Source organism: Camellia sinensis, chromosome 13 (assembly GCF_055761805.1).
Source record: "Camellia sinensis isolate YWXY chromosome 13, ASM5576180v1, whole genome shotgun sequence".
Classification (NCBI taxonomy): domain Eukaryota; kingdom Viridiplantae; phylum Streptophyta; class Magnoliopsida; order Ericales; family Theaceae; genus Camellia; species Camellia sinensis.
Window position 1 is genome coordinate 77977739 of NC_138973.1, and position 10864 is coordinate 77988602.

The 10864-nt window shown below is 34.6% G+C and overlaps 1 protein-coding gene across 1 annotated transcript; it reads right to left on the reverse strand.

Moving 5' to 3' along the window:
- Positions 1–1100: 1100 nt before the first annotated feature.
- LOC114299906 (ABC transporter C family member 10) lies at positions 1101–10452 on the reverse strand. The gene is given in 11 exon segments (XM_082900651.1): positions 1101–1381; positions 1487–1726; positions 1795–1858; positions 2037–2342; positions 2748–2962; positions 3391–3685; positions 3775–3939; positions 4022–4609; positions 4689–5201; positions 5458–6875; positions 10389–10452. Coding segments are annotated over 11 exon segments (3993 nt in total). The 3' UTR covers positions 1101–1256.
- Positions 10453–10864: the final 412 nt, after the last annotated feature.

Consider the following 10864-nt stretch of genomic DNA (forward strand, 5'->3'; position numbering starts at 1 on the left):
GTGAACCTTCTTGAATAAATATATTGAAATAGATGAATGTGGAAATTGTGGAATTGAGAAGTTGGAGTAATCTCTTGTTGTTGGTGTGTTAAATCTTATTTATGAATTGAACAAACCTTAAGTAAATTGAATTTGAAAACTCATGCATTAGGTGCATTATAATTTTTCTCATGTGATTTTACAGTCTTGTGGATATTTGGAAAATGTCAAAGGGGATAAATAGCATATGAGTCTTGGTAGTTGAGTCGTGTTTTGGGAAACGAGTTGTGTGCTGTATTTGATACTCGTGCGGGGAGTCCAGGTGTCCAATTACCCTGTCTTGAGCTTATCGCTAGAAAAATGTGAGAAAATGTTTTTAGGTGTCCACAAGCCTGCCATTTTTAGAGTCAGCAAATGTGAAAAAACTTGGTTTTGGGTGTCCACATGCCCATCATTTCAAGAGTCGACAAATGTGGAAGGGAAAGGTTTTGGGTGCCCATCGCCCCGTCATTTTTAGAGTCGGCAAATATAGAAATATTTTCTGTATATAAATCTATATATGTATATATGGTTTTGCGACTCTTGCTTGAGAATCATAGCATATTTACCACCCCATGGTTGTAGATGAGACTTTGAATGGAAATCATACATTGAACATTTTTGGTTTTTAAAAGAGAAAATATGGATTTTATCTTAAGATGTACATAGCATGATCATATGCATTTTAATCATTTACATGCCCTGTTAGTAGTATTCTTACTGGGCATTAGCTCAATCATTCCAATTAATTTATTTTTCTTTTATATTTTTCTTTTTATCCAATCATTTACATGCCCTGTTAGTAGTATCCAAAAAATTCATTATGAGTTTAGCCAACTTTGTGATCTGCCGACCATTTGAGAAAATCCTTTGTTGGAATTCTAAAGAGGCACACAAACAAAACAACATCAAACATCTATTTTGCATTTTGACTTCCCAAATTCATTTCTAAAACTCCAACTTCAGAATCACATGCATATATATATATATATATATATATATGTGTGTGTGTGTGTGTTTTTATGTAATTTATTGTATATGAGATTGAAGATGTAAAATAGCAAATTAATATGACAACAAAATTTAAAATCGTATCAAGACCTAGATCAATAAAACAAAAAGACATATAACAATTTGTAAGGGATAGATGGTGCAGAGTAGCTTTATTTTTTTCACTAAATTGGCAACAGTACAAATCATCCCATGGTAAAATACCCTCTTAGTTAGTTGCAAGCTTGCTACAAATCTTCAGACTTCCCACTGGCATTTCTAGAATGGGACCAATACTCATTAACAAGTTGCCCAAATAGTGAGCCCTCTTTGCTCATGAGCTTCATTGGTTCATCATACTCTACTAATTGTCCTGCATTTGTAAACAAACAAGGAAAAAAAAAATCATTGTATCGCTTATAAATTTTTAATAGATAATGGTTCATATCAATATCATCAGGATGTGAAGATGACTTACCCTCACTAATAGCAAGAACCATTGTGCAGTCCATCACAGTTGGTATTCTGTGGGCTACTGTGATAACAATGCAATCCTCAAATTCTGTCCTTATGATTTTCTGAATGATAGAGTCCGTTGCATTGTCAATTGAAGCAGTGGCTTCATCAAGCACTAGTATCTTCCTTCTCTTCAACAGTGCACGTCCCAAACAAAACAACTGCCTTTGTCCCATGCTCCAGTTTGATCCATTTTGCATAACTATAAACTGCTTTGTTAGTCCAATGATTTGTGTATATATATGTCTATCTATACTCTTTGCAACTTACCTAAGGAGTACAAGCCCTCTTCTTTCTCTTTAATAGCCTCCAGAAGCTGACATTTTTCAAGAACCTTCCACACATGATATAGCAATGGTATCAATTAGTCCAAGCAGGTTTAGTTGCAAATTAAGTGTGATAACATTTAATTTTCTAATTAACTATTGCATTTGTATTTTAGATCCACAATTTAGCTGAAAAATTGTTTGTTTGTACCATAATTTAGATTTAATGCGTTGCAAAAACCTTACCTCCCATATTTCTTGATCCATATGCTCTTCTAAAGGGTCTAGGTTGTATCTCACGGACCCACTAAAGAGAGTTGGATCTTGGGGAATGACACTAAAGTGTGATCTAAGGTCATGAAGCCCAATTGTGCTTATATTTAGGTCATCTATGACAATCATTCCCTCTGTAGGTTCTACCAGGCGAAACAAGGCACTGATCAAAGTTGTTTTTCCACTACCAGTCCTGCCAACAATTCCAATTTTGTTCCCTCCTTCAATTATGCAGCTAATCCCTCGAAGCACCAAAGGTGCATTAGGCCGATACCTAACCTGCTTAAATACCATTTTTTTCTTTAGCATACTACACATAAAAAAGAGATTACATTAATTACAATAAGGGTAAATTTCCTAGAGACTTACAGAAAACATAGTAAGCTTTAAAAGTTTAATATAATGACATTGTGCTCTCTTAAGATTTTAATTCATAGAACACTTAGCCTAATTTTTATCAGAAGTTTGTTTGTCATGTAGATGAAAATTGATGTTTTCATCACTTTTATGTTGAAATATATCTTACTTTGTTTATCTTTGTATCCTCACGCTTTAGTTCTAGAATCTTTTGCCTTACTTAAAAGGAAACTGATGTAATTGTACTAAAATTTAAGACTTGCTATATTTTCTTCAAACCTTAGAGGAAACTAGTGTAATTTACCCTTACTATAATAAAATATTTACCTTCAAATCATGTATCTCAACTCTACCAATTTCTGGCCAGTTGAGGGCAGGTCGATTGTCTTGTATTATTTCAGGGGCTTCACTATGAATATGCATGTACTGTTCTAGCCTTTCTACAGCAATAATTAAATTTTCCAACAAACATAGGGTTTGGACAGAAAAAACGAGAGTTACATTCAGTGAAAGACCATACGATAGAGCCATTCCGATAAATCCTGTCATCACAACATTAACAACCAATTTGCTCATGAGACAAACAAACAATTGATCATTATATTCATATAATATGTTTTCATATTCATATATCATTCAGGTGAACTTAAAGCACTCTTTTACTTTGTCAATTGTTCCCTTGAAATGATTTTTATGCATACTTATTAGACACTAAAGGCAAGTTTGGGAACATATAACTAAAAAGCTATAAGGTCCTTATGAAAAGGTCAACTATTCTCTCCATTTTTCTATACATTTTTTTGTAAAAAGTCAAAAAATTAACTAAAATAGCTAGTTCCCAAAACAACCCTAAATTATCCGACTTAAAAAATAACTTCTATGAAAATTATGCCAACCATTCTAGGTATATACTAGAGCTATATGAAATTAAGAGAAAATGTTGTACAGAAAATTAATAATGATCTTTAACCTGATTTAGAAGCTCCATAAGGACGCAAAGTCATGGCAAGCACTGAACCCGACAAAACAATTACACTTAGGATTTCCAGACGTTGGATCAACCACTCGTTTGTTGAAAATTTGTGGAAGAATGGACTTGCATTTGCGTCAACAAGCTGCAAATACTCTGAAAAGAATCGCTCTTCCTCGCCAAAAGCCCTTATGGTCACTGCTCCAACATTGGATTCAGCAAGATAGCTTGCCACTGAAGACATAGTTGTGCCATTAATTCGCACCAGCTCTTTGGCAGAAGTAGAGTAAAATCTCTGTTTTGTAAGATAATACACATAAGCAAACAGTAAGTTAGTTTACGATGCTATAGAAAAGCATAGAACTAATGTGATTGGTGTATTACCTGTAACAGTACGGTTATATAAACCATGGGTATGATGACAATCAAGATTGGCCAGGTAAGGAAAACCAATACTCCCAAGGTAAAAATTGTGTGCCAGGTTGACCCTATACTCAAATTGATGTTGAAAGCCAATTCAAGGTCCACAACACTTAGATTAGAAGATACCTATACAAATAAGGCATAAATGTAACTCTCGTAAATACTTTGAAGCATAATTTACATCATAGTTTTTTTGTAGAGATTTTACCCGACTGAGTATCCTTCCCGATGGCGTTGAGTCATAGAAGGACATTGGTGCTCGGAAAAGAGATGTCATTAGCTTGGAAAAAATAGATTTTGATGTACTAAGACCTAAAGCAACTACTAGATAAGATCTAAGGAGCAAGAATATTGACACACCACACCCAATCAACGAATATACTAAGATTAGTTTCAGTCTGCTTATGCTAGAGTCCTGTACATCAACAGCTAACCACAGGCTCTGTAAAAACTGCCCAATGGTGAAGATAATATGAAGGATAACTACCAGGGATAGGTACAAGAAACCCCTGCTCTGATTCAAAAATTGTATGTAAGGTTTTAGACCCATATCTCCTATTTCTCTTTCTTCTTTCTTAATCAACTGGTCTCCTAATGGTTCTCCAAGCTGTTCTTCTGTATTAATACCTTCCTGGTTCTCTTCTGTAAGGGTTTTAGATTTTGGGGAACAATACTTGATGTGCTTCTCGGAACCAACTATGTCTTTGTGAGCATTGACAAGGTTTTGAAATTGCTGGCTATAAGCCAGCAATTGATTGTAGGTAGCTGCTTCCACAATCTTCCCTTCAGACATTAACTACCAACGAAAAAATGAACAGAATATGTCAATCTTAAAGAAAGGTAATGGTGAAATTGACAATTGTTGAGTGTCTAACCAAGATAGAATCAAAAGTTGGAAGGAAGTCAACTTGGTGAGTCACGAGTATGACCGTTTTCCTTGCCAGAGCTCCCATGACATATTCCTGGCCAAAACTTATATTAGCTTTTTACTTGGGAAAAAAAGTTTCAATAGTAGAAAAAAAAAATATATATATATATATATATAGTTAAACAAGAATTGTATTCACATTAAACAAACTGGTTGCAGTATGTGCATCAACAGCGCTGAACGGATCATCTAAGAGATACACATCTGCATCTTGATATAGTGCACGTGCAAGTTGAACCCGTTGCTTCTGGCCACCACTGAGATTAACACCTCGTTCTCCAATTATAGTGCAATCACCAAATGGAAGCAACTTGAGATCTTTTATTAGGGAACACTTTTCAAGTACTTCTTGGTATCTATGTTTATCCATGTTGGACCCAAAGAGAATATTTTCTTGTATTGTCCCTGTTTGGATCCATGCTGTTTGAGAAACATAGGCAACCTTTCCATGTACTTGAACCTAGAAAATTAAGCAACATGAATACCAGTATATAAGCCATTTAGGCCTGAACAAATTATTTCAAAATTGGAAATCTTTTTAGGTGTAGTTTAAAGCTTCTTATACTTTTAAATATTTAGAGAACTATGGACCAGAGGACAAGACATCGTATGCTCTTATGCTGCCAATATGTTACTTCTCACTTCTAGACACTACCAAAGTTGGAAAAAGAAAATTCTTGGCTTTAAAATGAAAATTAAGTGAAACGAAGACTTACTATGCCATTGATGTTTGGAACCTCCCCAAGAATTGTGGCTATAAGGGTCGATTTACCTGAGGCAACCTCTCCACATACAGCTATCTTCTCACCAAATTGAACCACCAAGTTTATGTCAGCTAGAGTGGGCTTTAAAGAACTAGCATCCCATGAAATTCGAGTAGAATTGACCAATATAGACTGCTCGAGTTCTTCATTCATATCACACTTTCGCTTGATATGTCTATTTTGCAATTCGGGTGCCTCGAGAAACTTCACTATTCGAGTAAATGAAACCTTTGTTTCAATAAACACTGTGCCAAGATCAGGGATCAACATGATGGGTTCTTGAAGAATGCGCAAAGTTGCAAGAAATGTGAAAACATTGCTATAATTGAGAGGAATTTTGAGGAAGTAACATGCCCAGAAAGTTACAATTGATACTAAGGTTGCAGACGACCAAAAAAGGACCACACTATAACCTCTTATTGACAAAACTGCTGACAAATAGTTGGATTCATTTCTCCTTAGGATTTCTATGACATTCTTGAAATGATTCTCCCAAGCATGCAACTTCAAAATTTTTATGTTTGTTAGTGTCTCTGTAATAGCCTTCAACCTCCTGTCTTGTGCCCCTGCGAGATTTGTTTGGTGCTTATGGTGTAATTTGGCTATTGGATAATTTCCCAAGGCAATCAATATAATTACAATTAATGCAGCAATAGTTGCTAGCCCTATAGAATAGTAGATGATTAAAAATGCAAGACATATTTGAAGGGGGTTTGTCCATATATGATGGAACCAATATGGAAATTCACCTATTCTATAAGCATCTACTGTGACATAATTTGTTATCTCACCAGGAGAATGAATCATCGTGGCAGCATTTGAGAGTCGCAGTTGCTTCTTATAGATTGCTGCAGATAGCGCAGATCGTACTTGGAGCCCGATGACCCTAGTTTGAAAGTACCATTGCCTCTGTGATAGTGATTCTAAGAATCTTGCAAAGAAGAACCCTGCAGTTATTGCATATCCCTCGTATCTAAACGTTTCTTTTCCTTGGGCAACTTCAATGAGAGCTTTCAAAAGCATTGGGCCGGTAGCCAGTGTGAGTACCTTGATTAATGCAAAGAAACCAGAAACTAAGATAGCTTTCCATTGCCAGAAAAGAATTGTTGACAAAATATGAGGATTTGGAGTTCCTTTTTCTTTTCGTTTGCTTAACTGCTCCATAAACCTGAAGTAACATGTCTCTACTTTATCTGTTTGCCTCAACTTTGGTATCTCTTTGTCCTCAAGAATTTTCTCTTTTCCTTTCTTGAGCAATGGATTCAACCACCAAAATGACAGTCTGCTTAAAAATCCAGCCTTGGCAAAAGGAGTTACATTGTCATCCATGTTGATTTCACCTCCAGTATCAGTTTTTTCACCTTGTAGAGCTGCATAGAGTTCATCAATATCGGAGCAATACTTTCAACAAGCTATAACAAAAACATCTTTTCAATAGTTATTTTATCAAATTCATTGTTGATACTTGCATGATAATTATGTGATTCAATATTGTGGCCAAGGCATGGATTTGATTCAAAAAAAGTTCGTGGGTTTATTTGTATAGTATTTTAACTCAGCACATATTTCTTCAACTTCTCAGAGCAAGTGCAGAGATTAAACCAACATAGTTCACTTTAGAGAAAAGCCATAACATCAAGCAAACAATCAGGTAGTAACAAACATGTTAAACATGACAGGAAAAGAAAATCTAAAGTCACATAGCCAAACATATTAAAATCCTTAATGTATGGGAACTGTTTTCTTTTTTAAATATTTCTAAAGTGAAAAAGTCATCAAACATAAAAGTGGAAAACTAGTTTCTTTTTTAAATATTTCCAAGTGTAAATTACACTTCGTCCAGTTTATGTGTGTTTCCAGAAACAAAATAATGAAAAATTTCAAAGTACTCACATTTTTCATAGGTTAAATTACACTCCTCTAGTTTAAGAAAAGTTTCACTGTGGTCTCTCCGACACTGTTAAATTTTTTAACGAAAAAAAAAAAATCATGTACAAAATCAAAAGGACCAAAGTAAAATTCAAATAAATCACGTGTGGTAAATTGCACCATTTTTCATATCATTTTCATTTTTATAAGAAATCAAAAAGTTTTCAAGAATAGCTTTTTGGGCATTGTTTGGTTAAGTTTTCAAAATGTTTACTAATTTTTTTTAGGAAAAAAACTAGCTTAGTGATAAAAGAGAAAAGAAAAGAAGGTATTATTTTCATATAATTCTATCTTATTGGAGCAGAATCTTTTTAAATAACATTAAAAATAGATTTTTGACGTTTATTTAATTTTATTGAAGTAGGTTTTAAGTTATTAAAAAAAAGCAAAAAGAAAACAATTTTTCAAAACTCAACCAAATTTTGCAAAGAATTCGCCAAACAACTTTTTAGAAAAAAGGCATCAATATATTTTTTTTTAGAAATATTTTCTAAATAATTTTCACACACACAAAAAAAATAATAATAATAAAAGCACTAAACATTTTTTTTTGTTTTTTTGGGAAATGAAAACATAAATAGAAATCGAAAAGCAGCCACCCAGACATATTTTCTAGTATTTCTAAAAGTATTAGGAAGGTTTTCTAGAAAAAAAATATATATATATATATATATATTTGAAAAACGAAAGGCAAATGATTTCCTTATACTTTCCAAACAACCAAATTATCATATTGTTTTTATACTTTCATTGGTTATCATTATACTCTCTCTCTCTCCACCAAATTAGAGGGAAAAAAAAAGGGCAAAAGAAAAAATAATATTCTCATAAAATCGACCGTTAAATTTTAAACGAAATTGTCATTATATAAACAAAACGCCCAACCATGAGGTTTGGCTTATGGTAAGAGAAAGTAACTAAAGATTTACCACCTAAGATGTTTACATGTTTCAATCTGGTGAAAGTTAAATATTTTAAATTTTAAGGCCACTAGAGATTTGTTAGGCCATTACCTTCGTTGGCTCGGATACCTAGTTATCAAAAAAAAAATATGTATCTATATATTATATAAGAAAAAGGAAATTTTTAGTAGAAAGAAATATGAAAATTCCAAGTGCTAAATCTAAATTTCTTAATTTTTTAATTTAAAAAAATAATTAATAAATCATACACTTTTTTTTTTTTTGATCGCATAAATCACACACTCAAACACGTACAATTTTTTATTCCTAAAATCATTCTTTCCTTACAATCAAACAAATAAAGAGTTTTTCAATTAAAATATAATAATTAATAAATCATACACTTAAGGAGTTTTTCGAGTAAAAAATAATAATTAATAAATCACATACTTAAAAAATATTTCGTTGTAAAATATTTTTTATTAAAATATTTTAAATTATTCACCATAAAGCATAAAATGATTTATATAATTAAAATTTCACAACATTTTTTTTTCTCACCATGGCCATTACTACTTAATAGACGTATCAAAACTCATTATTTTTACACACAAAACGTGTGTGTATGTATATATATATAGAGAGAGAGAGAGAGATTTACATATATTATGATTGAGTAATTTATATTTATATTTTTCAATTTTAAATAATTTGTATCTATATTATATATAATTACGATTTAATAAGATTTCTTTAAGGTTCAAACTCTCAACTAATTTTTTTAATTTTAATTTTTTTTAATAATGAAAATACTAAAACATTAGTATATTAACAAATGTAATTTATTATTATCATATGGTAAACTAAAATTACAAAACTTATAAAATGAAATGTATTTATATTTTATCATAAATATAACTTTTGTAATTTATTATCTAATTTTTATTAATTAAATTATGGCATGTATTTAGTTGATTATAAATCATTTTTACTACATATTTTAGATAAATTTTATATTATTATTTAATTTTAAGAAATAAATTTTGATTATTTATTTATACCCGTGCATTGCATGGATAATATGTTAGTATATATTAAGAAAAACGGAGTTTCTAATAAAAAGATCTATGCTAGAATTTCAAGCTTTTTCCTATATTATTTATTTATGCAATAATGTATTAAATTAGTGTAGTTGATATCCCTACACACTATGTAATATAGTTGATGAGAGGGAGATTTATAATCTGGCTCTAGGCCATGGTAGAGGCCGGACATAAGGGGGCCGAGTATGTTTTATGCCGAGCTAACCTGGCCTGTTTAGAGGCGGTCTTGCTCAGTCGAGGCCCAAGACCATGTTGGGGCCGAACTACTTGGGCTTGTCTATGTCCAGAGTCGGTCATGCTCGGCTGAGGTTCAAGCCCCGTGTTTGGGCCGAGCTCACTTTGCCGAGATGGTCTCCTGCTAACCCGGGTTTCATGGGTTGCACGTTTAGCTCGGCGAGGAGGCCTTATGTTTATCGGCTCGACCTGTCTTAACCTCAACTCTACCGAAATGCTACCGAGCTCTGTTGCTATGGAGCTTGGCGAGCGGCTTACTCGGACTTGTCACGCAGCCCGGTTGTGTGAGGCCAAGGTGATGCTGCCGGGCTGCTGAGTTCCTGCTAATGCTGTCTGGCGGTTTGGTTAGGTGGTGTTAGCTGGATTTGTGCTGACAGATGGGAGAGCAGCTCCACGTGTCAACAGACTAGTGGAAGCAGAATTGAGCGCATAAATTATATAAGCATGACTGCACCCCCCATGCTGGATGGAACATCATTTTGGTAAGAAACACTCATTGTGATTTATCTCTCTCTTCCTCTCTCTCTCCTTGATTGTGTGTGCTGACTTGATCGTCGGAGGGGTTTTCCGGCCACACACCGCCGGGTAGCTCACCGCCGTTGTGCTCGCAGGTAGATCGGATAGACAAAGAGCTTGGACGAAAGGAGTATGGGTTCCGCGAATATTTGCTCCCCGTATAATTGGCGCCGTCTGTGGGAAGCTTAATAGACAAAACCTTGTCTTCCAAGCTTCTGGTCGCCTTCCATGGCGAACAACGACGAAATAGCGTTGTCCGCCATTGACGATGTTACCCTGGAGTCAGCCAGACGGAGAGACGGACACCCCGCCATTCCAAACATGGCGGACCTGGAGACTTCCCCAGGTGGACATTCAAGAGACGCGCATGATAAGAGTGCTAGAAGTTTTGGTCACTCGCAGAGCCCAGACGGACACTGGCGGCGAAGAGAATCGCACGCTAGACGTCTTCAGCACAAGTTAAGAGACCAAGACGCCGTCATCCAGAGAATGGCGGTGGAGATAAAAGCTCTCAAACAGCATGTTAAAGGAAGGGTGTTGTTGGAGTGGGAGACCACAGTGAGTGCACCCAACCACGCCGTTCAGGCAGTCAGAGCCAGCGGCACACTCCCTCCCTTTCTATCACCAGAAGTTATAGGGTTGGAGATTCCGACGCGCCTGTAGAGAAGTCTAGCG